General features: G+C 42.5%; 1 protein-coding gene across 6 annotated transcripts in view; it reads right to left on the bottom strand.

The window, feature by feature from the left end:
- The window catches only part of MAPK9 (mitogen-activated protein kinase 9), a 50,849-nt gene that overhangs the window by 21,986 nt on the left and 12,757 nt on the right, over positions 1-16,106 (bottom strand). For 4 of the 6 annotated variants that reach the window (XM_035029377.1, XM_035029373.1, XM_035029374.1 and 1 more), the window contains exons 2-3: positions 12,776-12,946; positions 2,054-2,183 (exon numbers count right to left, since the gene is read on the bottom strand). In XM_035029377.1, coding sequence (XP_034885268.1) covers positions 2,054-2,183; positions 12,776-12,897 — 252 coding nt within the window. In that variant the 5' untranslated portion in view covers positions 12,898-12,946. Of the gene's footprint in view, positions 1-2,053; positions 2,184-12,121; positions 12,358-12,775; positions 14,026-16,106 lie in introns of those variants that run through there. The other 2 variants (XM_035029375.1, XM_035029372.1) reach the window with 2 other exon arrangements.

The raw sequence follows: 16,106 nt of genomic DNA, 5'->3' as shown, positions 1-16,106 counted from the left end.
TCAGTGTTACGTATTTACTTAAAGAGGGTTCTAGAAAGGCCTCTACCGCAAGGCCTTGGTCCTGGCACCCCAACAGTTAAACAATGAGTCCCACCACTTGAGCATCAAGCACACATCCTCAATCATTTCAAATGACCAAGGAAAAGATGAGTGAGAATATTGGACTGGGGTGGCTGTCTAACCAATTGTAAAATAAAACCGGATCCATACTTAATCTTCACATCAACTCCAAGTGGAACAAAGATTTAAATGTAAACCATGAAACCACAAAACATTAAAATGTGGATAAACATTTATGTAATCCTGGCGTAGAAAAGCCTTTTCTAAGCATGACAGGAAACCTAGAACATGTGTCATGTTAAACCCAAACCAAGACCAAAAAACCAAAAAACCAAAAAACCAAACCAAACCAACCAACCAAACAAAATAAAACAACCCCCATAAAACCACACACACACACACACACACACACACACACACACACACAAACCTAGAATGGCAAAAGCAACCTAAATGAGGTCAAATGGAAAAGAAGTGAGGGTTGATAGCTTTAATATACAAAGATCCTCTATAAATGCATAAAAGAGACCAACAGCCCAATTGAAAAATGGTCAAAGGCCATGGGAAACAAATTCTTTAAAAATAAATGGCTAATGAAGTATGGAAAGAAGTGAACCTCACAAGTAAGAATAAGATATCATTTGTCATCTCTCAGATTGGCAAAGTACAACAACAAGAAAAATCAACAATATGTACAGAGTATTGGGGGATTCTGAAATAAAGCACATTCTTAGATACTTTTTTTTTTCCTCAGATAGTCTTAATGAAAGTGTAAAATTGGCAGTCTTTCTTGAGGTCAATTTGTCAGCACATATTAAAGCCAAAGTGTGTAGTATATGCTTTGGCTAAGAAGTTCACCTGAACAGGTGGGCAAAGATGCATGTACAAGGATGTTCGTTGCAGCACTGGTTATAATAGCAAAAACTGGAAGCAATCTAAATATCCAGTAACAGGTGACTGTTAAATAAATTATTGTGCATGTGTACTATGAAATGTATTTGAGGTCCAGAAACATTCCGTGAGGGAGAAGGCAGGATGCATGATAACATAGCTGATCGTGTTCATATATGTATGTATATAAGAATGCTCCCAAAATGTTAATGATAATGATCTGAGGGAGTCAATGATTTTTGCCTTCTTGTTTGTATTGTTTGAATTAAAAAAAATAATAACCATACTTCTGTGTAACCTGAAAAAAAATTTAAATGTATAAGTAAAATAAAGCATGCATTGGAGAAATTAAAAACAAACTCAAACCATGGACTCAAAAGAATAAACCTATCTTAGTTTTGTATGTAATGTCCCTTCACCAGAAAGAGCCAGTATAAATGCTAAAACAAAGGGAGCCACGTGGAGTTGAGTGTAGTCTTAAATACTCCTCCCCCACAACAAAAAAGGGGTCACAAGGGGTGCTCTCCAAAGCCCCTTTCAGACATAACATTTTATGATTTTTTATAACATGGCAAGGTTATCAAAATCGTGCTCACGATAATGCTGAGACCAGTAGCGGACATACAATGGGCCTCCAGAAATTTTCTGGAGAAATACAATTTCTCCTTGAAATTCACAGTGCTTTGATTTCTGTGAGATGCCAAGCACAGCCATCTTGAATATCACATTTACTTAGAAATGAAATGTCCGTGTGTACAAGGTAAAAAGCTACTTTATAGAACAATGTTTTTCTAAAAAAGTATCTAGTTGTTTCTCATTTTCTTAGGTCAATACTGTTGCCATTTTTGAAACAGACATGGTGAAAATCAAATGATTACAGGGTTAATGGATATTGCTGTCGGACCTAGACTGGACCATGATGCTTCTTGCTGACTTCAATTTCCCCAATGCTGATTAAGAATTTTGTCAAGAAAATAGAACCACTTAAATAGTTCCTGTTACAGCTAGTTTACCCGAGGTCTGAACTTAATTATTTCCAAAGACCCACAAGATGACCACACCGTGGACCACGTTATGCAGAGGAAACATAGACATAACTTACATTTTTATGATTGACACATTTTAAGAGGACGAGTTCACGGTAAGCTCTCTTTGCATGAGTTTGATTCTGAAAAGGACGGCTTAGTTTCTTGACTGCAACATTTATCCCAAGAACTGTATCAAAAGCAGCACTATAATCAGGAAATACAATAAGGGACCCATTAGGATGATTCTGGAAAAGACTGCAATGCACAATGTCCGTTCAATGCATTCCCTTTTTAAATGAGTAACAAATAATGAAATGTCTTTCTGCTTGTTTCCACGAGGTACTGCTACACATGAAGAGCCAGGTTGAATTGGCTAAGGGTGTGGGAGGGACTGACCGCAGGGGCACAAACACGGCAGCTGCAGTTAGGATGCACACTGACTTCTTCTTACGTGAGTTGAGATTATTATGTTCAGAACCAAGTAATTTAATACAAATCACAGAATACAATATAAGTATAATCTGGCATATCACCACGGAGGAAATGGTTGAGCTCATGAGAAATGGATACAACAAATACAAGCTCTGATTGTGTTTTTCCCAGACAAAAGAATCTAAAAAAGAAAACAGAAGCCTAAGATCTCAGCTCATGGTAAATCCCCAAGATACAAAACCCCTAATGTAAGCAATGGCTATATATAAAATTCGACTAGAAATAACTCCTTGTACTACTATAGTAAGAAGAAAAATCTTGCAGGGGCTGCGTTTCTGCCATCTCAAGTTCCCAACTGAAATTCATTGTCCCTTTTTTCCTCCAGAAAATAGGACAAACTGAGTCACCTGATTGTGCATTTCTTACAAACCAGTACTAATGGTACTAATATTGCCCTTTGGTTCCTCACCAGAGGTTAAAAGCTGCTAAAGACCACCTGAGAACCCAAGCACCATCTAAAATATTGTTTCTATGTATTTATTCTATTCTGTTTGTAACACTGTTTCCACTCATTCACGTCTATTAATTTTCTTTCTTTCTTTTTTTTTTTGCCAACAAGCCTCACCTAATTCAATCTGTTTTAGATTGAAGGCTAGAAACCCCATGTCACTTTGTAATTATTTCTCTTTAATTCAGGTCACATTACGTGTACATGTATACACATATGTAAATCCACATACCCATATGCAAATGTACCAGTCACATGCATTATAAAATGTTAAAGATAAATCTATTTGTGCAACAAATAATATACACACGTGTATTTGTACCTCCATTTATTTCTCAGTCTTAAGAATTTGAAAACAGACACACCTTTTTTGATCTCAAAAGTTTTTGTCCAAAATGAGCTAAATGGACTGAATTCTGAGCCTCTGAGCAGGACATGCTTCCACTCCTAGTTCCAACCCTTGAAGCAAACACCTTCAGTTATTTCTGGTTTTAATTTTTGTGGTCCCTTCTCAACTCCAAAGAATATACTTCTATCACTATTTCCTCATGTCTCGACTTCAGAAATTGTCTATCTACTCCCCAAAACTGAAGATTTAGTCACTTTATTGAAACCCCCAACTCCTCCCAGTTTTTTGCTCTCGTGTTATTTTAAACTTTTCCCTTGGTTACCTTAGTAACTTTAAACAACGTGCCTAAACTTCTTGTTCCATCAACTTTCCAGGGAACCTCCGGACTCCCAGCGTGTAAGACAAGACTGTGACATTCCATCTCTTTGGCCTCCAGCGCTCTACTCATTTTCCCTTCCTCCAAACTCTGTCTCAAATGAGCAACCTAGAGGACACATCTATGTGGTCCCTACAGCTAAGTCTTCCATGTTTCTTCTTTCGGACGTGTCTAAACGTTGAAAACCAAGACACAGAGAGTGCGTATGTGCAGAGGTCAGTGTTCCTAATCGCGGAGCCGGGATGACATTTCATTTTCTAAGGATCAATGACCCTTGTAGCTGCTCACAAGAGAATGAGATTGTTTCCAGCATCGAAGTCAGATGGATTTTCCTTTCTTACATTCCATCAATTGCTCAAACATCATGTCCTTTTAAAGCTGTTTGACGCTTAGACCATGACTTTTCTAGCTTTTCCACCGTAAGTTTCTAATAAGCATTTTTCTTCTGAAGAGAAGAAAAATACCCCTTTCTGCAGCCTCTCCCCAGCACTTCCTGCATTCTTGCTCACATTATTGTCTGGAGTCTATTCCATTCTTTTTGATGGTATTTTTTCTTGGAGTTCCTTTCAAGGCCTGCTGCACAGCTACTACCCTGGGATTTCTCTTCACTGGCCTCCATGCTTCTGGTTGTACATGTCCTTGAATTCTCTTTCTTGGTGGAGTACATCCTCAAGGAATTTCCTCAGAAAAAGTGCATGCAAGATAAATGATCTCATTCTGCCCTCAGCCTCGATTGATAGTTTGTCTTCTGACTTCAAATTAAATTTTCTCTCAGAACTCCATGGATTTCCAACATTGAGTATTGGTGAGAAGGCAACGCCTGTCTGATATTCATTCCTTGACTTCCCTTCCTGTTCCTCAGCTCAATGATTAATCACAAAGAGCCATGTTTTGTCAGCATCCCCCCAGACCCCCAACATCTCCTACTAATCATTATCCCTCCAGTCCCCCAAAGACGATAACTATTTCTCTTATGATAATCACTTCCTTGCTTTTACCAGCAAAACATGAATTTTCAAGCTCCCTCCCCACAGCCCGCATAGCTTATTTTTGCCTGGTTTTTGAAATCAGCTGTGTCTGACTTCTTTTGCTCAACATCACATTTGTGAGACTCATCTGTCATTGTGTGTAGCTATAATTCATTCTGTGTCATTGCTATAATATTCCTTTGCATGACTATATGACATAATGTTGATAGACACTTTGGCTGTTTTCAGTTTGCAAGTGATTACAAAAAAACATAGTCATAAATGTTCTCACACAGGGCTTGGAGTCCCCTCTGCATGCATTTCTGATGAGTAGATAGCTAAGAGTGGGACTGCACATATTTTAGCAGATAATGCCAAAGCACTCTCAAAGTGGTTTGTTCTACCAATTTCTAGGCATTTGACTTTTTTTTTTTTTTAAAGATTTTATTTATTTTTTTGACAGAGAGAGACATAGCGAGAGCAGGAACACAAGCAGGGGGAGCGGGAGTGGGAGAAGCAGGCCTCCCGCAGAGCAGGGAGCCCGGTGTGGGACTCGATCCCAGGACCCTGGGATCATGACCTGAGCCAAAGGCAGACGCTTAACGACTGAACCACCCAGGCGCCCTAGGCATTTGACTTTTATGTATACTGACCCCGTGTCCTACATGAGGGTGAAGCATACTCATTAACAAACAGGAGCTGGGGGGCTAATCTAATCACAAAAGCCCTTCAGAAGCTGAGTTTGTTCCAGCTGGTGGGAAGGGGAGAAAGTCCGAGAGATTTTTATCCTGCGAAGGAGTAGACATGCCACTGCTGCCTTTAAGATGGAGGGGGACATGTGAGAAGGAATGTGGGAAGCCTCACGGAGCTCAGTGGCCTTTGGCTGACAGAGAGCAAGGGACGGGGACCTCAGACCTCCAGCTGCAAGGAACTGGGTCTTGCGACTGCTTGGAAGCACATTCTTTCCCAGAGCCTCCATATAAGAATGCAGCCCAGCCAACATCTTGATCTCAGCTTTGTGAGATGCTGAGCAAGAACCCAGGCAAGGCTGTGCAGATTTTTAACCTACAGAACTATGGAATTATAAATGGGTGTTTTGTTTTGTTTTTTTAAAACACCAAGTTTGTGGTAATTTGTTACGCAGCAGTAGAAAACTAATACATCCTCTCTCCTGTATTCTCCTACACTTGTCTCTTCAGGCCTCATCCTGAATTTTTTTCCTGACCCATCTTTCAGATTGCTAAATCTCTCTCCAGTTACATCTAATATGCCGTCAAACCCATCCATCCTGGATATAACATCAGAGCTATTTAGAAGTCTGGATCCAAGAATGCCAATTTAAGCATCTGTTTCTTTTCTGTTTGTGTTGGGTTGTGTGCATGTCGTCTTATCTCCTGTGTGACTGATTATTTGTGATTATGCATGGGACCTCACACTTGCAAGACTCCTTGCTATCTGGAAATAATCTGATATCCAGTATGACACTGTCTTCCTCTAGGGAGAATTTAAATGCACTTCTGCGGGATACCTGGTGTGGTGGTGGGGGGGAGGCACTAGCAATCTGGGTTCAATTCAGTTCAAGTTCAGCAACTTGAGATGGTCTGAGGCTGAGTGGCAGTGCCTGCAAGGGTCTGTTTCTTTCTGGTTCATTCTCACCTCTTGGATGCAGTCCTTTATTGGCCCCAGCTCAAGGAGAAGGACGTTCACCAGGCCCCCCACAGGGCCCTGGGCTCCAATCCCTGTCTGCTAGTCCCCCAAGGCAATCCAAAGTATTACTCAATCTCTCAGCTGCCCAGTCTAGAATTGTCAAATGTTCTCAGAGGAAAGAGCCCCAAATCCCGGGCTCCCCTCTCTAGGCTTCTGCTCTTCCCTGGATCCTGGCCTAGTAATTCTTCACTCACCTACTTGCGCTCTAGGTGCAAATGCTGAGCACATGGGTGAGGGCGGGAATGCTAGGAGCCAACTGGCACAACTGTTTCATAATTAACACCCCTATTTCTAGCCACTTGTGTCATCTTCATTTTCTGTATTTGTCATCTCTATACCCACAGCCTCTTTGGGGTTTTACTATAGATAGGTTCTCTTCCTTGTTGCAAATGTCTCATCTACTTATTCTCATCTTCTCTGCTCTGTTTATCTGCATCCAGTTTCCAATTACTTTTTACATTAGAGAAACTTGTTAAAAGCTCTCCTGCACTGGACTACTGCCCTCCTGTTCTCTGTTATGTATCTGATCCATCACCTTAATCCAGAAGCTCTAAACCATTCGTTTTAGAGGTGAAACTGTTAAGACCCCCAAAGACACAAGGATTTGCCCAAGGTCACAGAGAACTCCTGCGATGTGGATCACAGCCGGCCTTGGAACTCAGTCCCCCCGAATCACAGCCTTCTTGCACTTTATGCTACAGACCTCCTTCATCACAGAAATGTTGTTATACACGTCATATGTTTACTTACTTAGACCACTAGAGAGAAAATAAAATGGTGTAAGACCAGGCCGACATTCGAGGGTGCACAGAACTAGAGAGAGAAAAAGAAGTAAGAGCTAGACTAACCACTTCATGCTCAGGTTGTTAACGGTCACTTCTAGGGACTGCCAGATCCAATATTAAACACTTTTTTTTTTTTAAGTTAGACACTTCATACAACTATCCATAAAACAATTTTCAATACTTTGGCTGAACAACTTGAGAATTTAGAAGGAGAAAGAAAAATCTGAATAGACATGAAAGAAGTGTGTACACACAATTCCCACCACAGCTTTGAAATCTTGCAATGATTTAATTTTATGAAATACTTGTGAATAATCCAAAGTGATAAACATTTTAAAACTTACTTCCTAATTTATTTTACTAATATTTTTAATGAACAGCAAAAACATAGAAACAAATCAGACACAGTTGCAAAAACAATTAAAAATTAAGGAGCCAGAACATTTTACTCTGACCCCAGCTCTTCCATTTAATCCCGTAAGTACCAGCACCTTGCTTGCCTGCACCCCAGGCACTAGGTCCCTTTATTAAGCTCTAGTTTAAACAGACAATGAACAAGTTTTATAAACCATACACTTTTGCTACTATATTTTATTTCTCAAAATGTAAAAACATGCATGCCCCCTGTGTTAGTTTCCTATTGCTATTATAAGAAATTACCACAAATTTACTAGTTTAAAACACAGATTTACTATCTTACAGTTCTGGAAGGAGAGTGTGTGTGTGTGTGCATCTGCACCCATATGCACATCAATCAAGCATTTCGTTCAATCAGAGAGAAGGCTCTATTCTATTTTTAAAAAAGATTTTATTTATTTGAGAGTGAGTGAGAGAGAGAGAGCATGAGCAGGGAGAGTGGCAGGCAGAGGAAGAAGCAGACTCCCTGCTGAGCAGGGAGCCCCATGTGGGACTTGATCCCAGGACCCTGGGATCATGACCTGAGTTGAAGGCAGACGCTTAACCGACTGAGCCACCCGGGCACCGCAGGAGGCTCTATTCTAAACATGAGCTGTGATTACCTGGGGACGTTTCATAGACGAGATCAGTCTTGAAAGATATAGTGTCTTGAAAGACTGGCGGATTTCTGAGGACAATCCAACCAGGACATATAGTGGGGACAAAAGTGATGGCCATGGGAAAGAACCTGCAATGTCTGCAGGGAAAGGAGCACTGGAGAGAACTGGTTATCTAGAAGTTAGGACTTGATGGTGGGGATACTTGGGCCCTTCTGTCACTGATGGGAAGAAAGGGGTCTGTCTGGCATCATTAGTAGTTTCTTGCTCTATTCAAACAATGGAATGGGGTAAGACCCACTTTTCTTCTGAGGACCTTAAAGCAAAATGCCAATATCCAAGATGCTTTGCAAACAGAGCCAGGAAAAAGTCCCCAGAAGATGTGGGAGAAGTCTCACGGGAAAAGTACTCTCCTCTCAATTTGAGGGTTACCACTGCTGCGGCTCAATGGGACCCCGAAGCCTCAAGCCCGGTAGGAAGGTGAGGAGCACCTGGCTGACAGCAAGTCGCACCAGCTCTGGGAGAGAGCAGTAATGGAGTAATCACAGAAACCATGTAGGCCGAAATTCTGGGATGGCACTTCATCTAAATAAATAAGTAAATACCCACTTCATCTAAAGGCTGAAAAATGAAACATCCCAGAAGTCTAAGCATGATTTTTGTAATTGTACAAACATTTTTTTTTTTTAAAGATTTTATTCATTTGAGAGAGAGAGAATGAGAGAGAGAGAGAGCCCATGAGAGGGGGGGAGGGTTAGAGGGAGAAGCAGACTCCCCGCCAAGCAGGGAGCCCGATGCGGGACTCGATCCAGGGACTCCAGGATCACGACCTGAGCCGAAGGCAGTGGCTCAGCCAACAGAGCCACCCAGGCGCCCCTGTACAAACATTTCTAAAAGAAAACATCAATAATCTAAGCCAAGTTAACTAATCCCATTTCCATGCCTCCAGTAAAGTTAACCCAGCTAACAGGCTTTGATTTGGTAATGATTAACTGGCTGGGTTATAAAGGTAAGAGAATACTGACATCCAAGATGGTGAAATAAACTGTTGGCTGTGCATGGGCTCATTAAATTTTAATTAAATAATTAAGCTTAATCAGTTCTAAGTAATGACTTCTTTCTTGAGCAGAAAAGAACAGAAACCCAGTCTTTGATCTTTCCTTAGAATCAAAGAGATGAGGCTTAGAATGGTGTTAAAATTTTAGCCACAACAGAGGCGCCTGGGTGGCTCAGTTGGTTAAGCGACTGCCTTTGGCTCAGGTCAAGATCTCAGGATCTCAAGGTCCTGGGATCGAGCCCCGCATCGGGCTTCCTGCTCAGCGGGAAGTCTGCTTCTCTCTCTCCCCTTGCTGCTCCCCCTGCTTGTGCTCTCTCTCGAATAAATAAAATATTAAAAAAAAACATTTTTAGCCACGACATACTGCTTTCTTCCTACCTTTCTGCATGTGAGATAAAAGTTGCTCCTATAAACATCAATAAAATTGTCATAAAATCATGTAAAGGAAAATATTAGGAGTTAAGTGAAATTACCGTTAAGATTCTGTGAATACATAAATTAAGCTACTACAAGAAAATGACAACGTATTTTATATATAATACAGCATGAAAATGTCATTATATAGGATACTATAGTATCAGGAGTTAAATATCCATCACGAATGACAAAGATCCTTGGTTTAAAGCACTATCGAGTTTTCTTTTTTTAAAAAAACAAGTTTTTGAGGTGAGATTCACATACACATAAAATTAAGCATTTGAAAGTGAAAAATTCAGTGGTGTTTGGTACATTCATAATGTCGTGCAGTCACCACCTCTGTATCTAGATCATTCCAAAAGATTTTCATCATCACAAAGGGAAACCCCAAACCCACTAAGCAGTTGCTCCCCACTCCCCTTGCCTCTGTTAACCACCAATCTGCACCAATCTGCCTCTATGGATTTACCTACTCCGATATTTCATGTAAATGTCTGGCTTCTCTCACGTAGCATGTTCTTAAGGATCGTCCACGTTGTCCCGTGTCCCAGCGCTCCGTTCCTTTCTGTGAGTAACATCCCGTGTATGCACCCAACACGACTGGTGCATCTTTTCATCCACGGATGGACATTTGGGCTGTTTCTACCTTTTGGCTACTGCGAATACTGCTGCTACGAACATCTGTGTACAAGTCTCTGAACATCTGTCTTTAATTCTAGGAGTATTTCCTGGGTCACGTGGTAATTCTACGTGGAGGAACCGTGAAACTGTTTTCCACAAGTGGCCTCACCATCTTACATTCTCACCATGTATGAGGTTCTAACTTCTTCACATCCTTGCCAACATTAGTTATCTCCTGTTGTGCTGACCATGGGCATCCCAGTGGGAATGAAGCGGTATCTCATTGTGGTTTTGACTTTCATTTCCCTGATGGTGAATGATAAGCATCCTTCCATGGGCTTATCACCTATTTACATATCTTCTTTGGGGAAACATCTGTTCAAGTCCTTTGCTTCTTTTATTAAAAATTGGGTTGTCTTTTTTACAGTTGTAAGAGTTCTTTATACATTCTGGATACTAGACTCTTAGCGGATACATCTCCCCATTTTGTGGGTTGTTTTTTCACTCTCCTGACAGTGTCCTTTAATGCACCAAAGTTTTTAATTTTGATGGAGTCCAATTTTTAATTTTGTTGCTCATGCTTTTGGTGTCCATTTCTAAGAATCCAAAGTCATGAAGCTTCCCCTGTTTTCTTCTAAGAGTTTTATGCTTTTAGCTCTTATATTTGGGTCGATGACCCACTCTGAGGTAACTTTTTACATGATGTGAAGTAAGGGTCTAACATCATCCTTCTGCATGTGGCTATCCAGTTGTTCTAGCACTATTTGTTGAAGAGACTGTTCTTTCCCCGTTGAATAACCTTGGCATGCTTTTCCTAAATCAACAGGCCATAAATGTGTGGGTTTATTTCTGGACTCTGAGTTTTTAAAAAAATTTTTAATTCTGAATTTTCCATCCTATAGTTCTGCCACTGCTTTTCCAAGAGGAAGTCTAGCTTATAATGGCATACTAGGAACTTTTGCTTCAAAACTAAAAATTTTTTAATGAAAAATACACATCCATAATGAATAATTTCATTATTAAACACCTCTTTAAAAAATAAAGATGAAAAGGAGCTTATGCGACCTGGAAGTCAAAACCAATCTCTGTAGAATAGTATTTTATCAGGTAGCATGTGATTTTACTGTTATTTGCCATGCTGTAATGAAGTCATTAATTTTAACTGCCTACCGTTTATAAAACCTTCCATTTTACAATGACTTATGAACTTCCAGTCAGCCGCTCACTGCGGTTACTACATTAAATGTCCTTGGTAACAGTCTTGCCAAATTACCTGTGTCAAATGACTGCCCAATTCCAAATCAAAAGAATGTTTTATTGTCTGGAACTTTTTATACGTATTGAAGTGTCCTCATTTGGACCATCCAAACTTCTCTTGGTACCCTAGATTTAAGTACCGATACAGCGTGCTATTTGGAAATTGAGATCACCATTATTTTAGACACACGCCTGCATTCCTTCCACACAGCCCCTTCTCCTGCATTAGTTTTTCTGCGAGGGTCTGAATTGTAACCTCCTCTTAGCTCCCAGGGCCTCCAACTGCCTAGGCTGAAGGAAACACCTGACTTCCCTGATCGCAGGTCTCTAAAACCGAGGATCCCGTCAAACCACCGGTGCAGAGGCTCTAAACTCACAATCTCTACTGAAAACATAAGCTCCCATTCCAGAACATCCAGAAGAGTTCTCTCTTGCTTTTGAATCCCCTCTGCCTACGACTGGTAAACACGGGGTATTTTGCTTTATCACAGTTTCTTTCAGAGGCAGAGACCATCTTGTTTTTATTGACCCAAGAAAGAAAAAAGGAAAAAGAAAAAAAAAAAAAAAAAAAGTCTTGCCCCGGGAAACTATGGGAGAAAAAGTCTGGGAAGTGCTGATAACTGTAGTCTAGAAAACACGTGAAAGACTTTACCTTTAGCTGGCCAGTGATGTCGCGGCAGCTGACTGTCTTACCATGCAAGAGACTAAGGTTCAGGGTCAGACCAACAGTTCTGACGGGCTGGACACATGGCTGAAGTCAGACACCAAGGAAGAGACGGCCAGCCCAACCCCTCACACAGCATCCCTTCCTGGTTAATCCATGGGGTGATAATGACACTGACTGGCCTCGTCCTGCCAACGAAGGGCAAGGCACTGCAGTGACGGCGCCTAGAAATGAATAGGAGTGATTGGGGGTAAAAGGGGGAGGGGGAAAGGTGGCCAGGATGAAGAAATGAATAAAACTCCAAATTTTTGTTACAACTCACTGTCATACCTATTACTCTAGTATCTAATGACAGGGGGGAATGGAAAAGAAAAAAAAAAAGAAAGAAAAAAAGAAACAAAGAAAAAAAAAAAGAAAAGCTGCTACCTATTTACATTTATGCAGCATTCTAAGAATTTAGGTTTGTATCCTACAACAGGACTACATATAACTAGAGCAAGAGGTTGACTCAATTTAGTTCAAAAACCTATTGCAAAGAAAAGAGTTTTTTTTTTTTTAATCATCGGTGTTTCTAAGTTCTGACAATTTAGTTTTTATTACGACAAAAACTCAATCCACGCTATTGAAACAGACCCTACTTACCAAACAATTCCTTGGGCTCCAGAGCCAATTGGCTTCAACTGCTGGTAACGTTTGAGGACCGTGAAGGTTGAGTCTGCCACCTGTACACTGTAAAACTGACTGTCACATTTACTGTCACTCATGATGTAGTATCATAGAATATTCCAGAAAGTTGGTACGGTCGTCGGGCTCCTTAAAAGAAAAACAGAATGAACATGCATTCTGAGATTACACGTGTGTGGCTCACTCGAGAGTGTTGCGAATTGACTGGCGTGTGAGACAAGGGGGCTGTAGGCTGATAAACTCAGTTGCACCAAGTTCTGAACTTCAGCAACATGCAAAAGAAAAAAAAAAGAGGCAACAACATTTCACAGGTACTGAGCCCACCCAGGAAAGAAGGAATGCTGAGGCCCGGCATGACCACGTTTTAAGGGAATGGATGAGAAATAACAGCCTTTCTTGTATGTGTGCAGTTTGCCAGCCAGGACGAGATTATGTCACCATGGGGCTCTCAGCTCGCCTCCTGTCAGACCGGCATATCCCAGGCTGTCTCAGTGATCCTGTCTATGATTCCTGCAAAAACCGCAAAGGGCCAGTCTTCTTCTAAGTCCACAAGTTCAGGTAAAGCAATGAAGCAGAAAGCAAGTCCTAGGCCAAAGTGACTGTAAACGGGGAAGTTACAGAATGACGGGGTGCTGGGCCTGGTGACGTAGGTGTGTGTGTGCACCGTGCGTGTCCTGGAGCTGGCCTGCGTTCCCCAAACCCCACATCCCTCTCAGGCTCAATAACCAGCTCTAGACGGAGAACCGTGGCAACCTACAGTCAATGACATGGATGCTCTGACATTTATTCATGATAAATTAGTTCAAACTGGCAGTCCCAAGCAGCCTTTTGGTGGTTTAGGCAGTAGGCTGAGATCCCCACCCTGAGGAGCCTGTGTGATTTTACACAGAAAACAAGCAAACCAAAATCAGCAGGCAGCTACATTGACTGGGTTCCCTGGCTCTTGGCTGAAGACATTTATTTAAAAGTCAGCAAGCTATTTATTTTGCTCTTTTTTAAAAAAACTAAAAAGCCAACAATCAAATCCTAGAGGTAAACACTATACGGTTTAAAAACCAGGAATTTAAAATTTTATTGCCCAGCTCCCACAAATTCTTGTTTGTTCTACCATCTAATATTTGATGGCAACCTGCTGAGTTTTCTGGAGTGATAATTTGTATTTTGATACAGTGATGCCTGGAATTTCCATTAAACATGGAAATAACTTGATTAATAACAAGCCTAAACAAAGAATTTAAATCAAGTGAATAGTTTCTCTAACTGACCACTCCTTCACTCCTCCCTCCCAGCTTTTTTTTTTTTTTTTTTACACCAATTCTCAGGGCAGCGGCTGAGACCCATTGCACACTGGCCAGGTGGGGAGGACCTCTGGCCTGCACTAGACGAACCGACCCATTGCTCATGACAACCCACAGCAGGATTACCAGCTCCTGGTACACTTTGAGCTACACGGCCTGGCCATGCCGTGCTGTGGTGAGGAAGGGGCCCTAAGCTCCAGGAGGGTGGGGACCGGTCTGTCTTGCTTCCTGTGGCATCTCACACTGCTGGGACGGGGCGACAGCAGAAGCATTCAAAAAGTTTACTGATAGATAAATAAGTAGACAAAGATACTGCTCCGACAGTATCTGATGATTCCCTCATGACGCTGCTGCATTTTACTGACATCTGAAGGAATATCCATTTCTAAAGATTAATTTTTGTATAGTTTTTAGGAGGCTGAGACAATTCAACTCAACACCTACGGGGTGTCTTCGTACAAGACAGTGTTAAGTGATATAGGTGATAGAGCAAGATCAGCTAATTTTTTTTTTAAGATTTAATTTATTTTGAGAGGGAGAGAGAGAGAGCAAGTGTGGGGAGGGGGCAGAGGGAGAGAGACAATGTCAAGCGGACCCCCCACTGAGCGTGGAGCCCAACAGGGCTCTGGGTAACAGAGTCAGACGCTTAACCGACCGAGCCACCCAAGCACCCCAAAATCAGCTAGTCTCGAAGCCGCATATAATTCACTAGTTGAGGGAAGAAGTGTGAGGAATGACTCTGTTATCTATATTATAACACATGTTACAATACCATAAGGGCAGAAGCAAAAAGGAAACCAAGTCAAAAGGCAAAAGAGGCCCTACGCACTGGCAGGGGTGCAGAGGACAAGGAGAACTTCCTGGAGGAGGTGGTATCTGCCCTGGACTCTTGCCAGACGGACAGCAGAGGCTCAGAGCTCGAGCTGACTGTGCTCAGACCTGGTGACTTGCTCAAATTGGCTATTGGGGGGCGAATGCAAAGGATCAGAGACAGACTCGGGGAAAAGGCAGGGAGCACTACAACCTACTGTTTCTCAGCCCTACTGGTCATCCGAAAAGCACTTCCTGACACAGCGTGGACAGTCCTGTGCCTGCCCTCGGTGAGCTGCCACTGCGGGCCGCTCAGGAAGAGCCCCAGCACAAGGGGACCCCTAGACCCAGAGGACAGAGAAGGCCCTGGGCCGCAGGGAAGGGAGGAAGCATGTGCAGAGAGGCGGAGCATGACCAGTCACTGGAGATTTAGTTTTGCTGGGCAGTGGGGGAACGAAGCTGGAGAGAGAAAAGCAGGCCAGATCACCACGGGCCCTGGAAGCCGCCGGGAGCCGTCTGGGCCCGGGCCTGGGGGCCGCCGAGCCATGGAGGCAGAGAGGCATGTGCTCCGACGTGCTGTTCAGAGTGGTCATTCGGGAAGCTGAGAGAGGGATGGCTCAGGGCGCGCAGGGCTGAAGACAGGGAGACCTGGCAGAACAGGGCAGGGGTGCGGCGGGTGTGGGCGAGAAGGGGATGCACGGCTCAGAGGAAGCATGTTCTCCAGCACGAGCTGGAGAACATGAGGGGAAATCCGGTGAAGCAGCTGGGCCGGGGGCCCGCACGCACGCACACTCTGTGAGTCTGGCTTCTGCCGGGCGCCTCCGCGGGGCCTGAGGGCGGGCAGTATGACAGCCACAGGCCGCCGCCGAACTCCAGGACCCACTCCTCCGTCCTTCTGCTGAGGCCCGGACACATGGCTGCCCAGCCCCAGATGAGGTCGGACTGCGTTCCTGGCAGCCAGGTGTGGCCACACGACCAGCTTGTGGCGGCTGAGCTGTGAGCAGAGCGATGACCGCTACTTCAACAGCAGCTTTTCTTTCTTTTTTTTCTTTCTTTCTTTTTTCTTTTTCTTTCTTTCTTTTCTTTCTTTTTCTCTTTTTTCCTTTTTTTCTTCTTTCTTTTTTTCTTTCTTTCTTTCTTTCTTTCTTTCTTTCTTTCTTTCTTTCTTTCTTTCTTTCTTT

The sequence above is a fragment of the Mirounga leonina genome, unplaced genomic scaffold (genome assembly GCF_011800145.1).
Source record: "Mirounga leonina isolate KUSES-001 unplaced genomic scaffold, KU_Mleo_1.0 Mir_239, whole genome shotgun sequence".
Classification (NCBI taxonomy): Eukaryota; Metazoa; Chordata; class Mammalia; order Carnivora; family Phocidae; genus Mirounga; species Mirounga leonina.
Note: the sequence above shows the minus strand (reverse complement) of the source record. Positions and strands in the feature narration are given on the sequence as shown.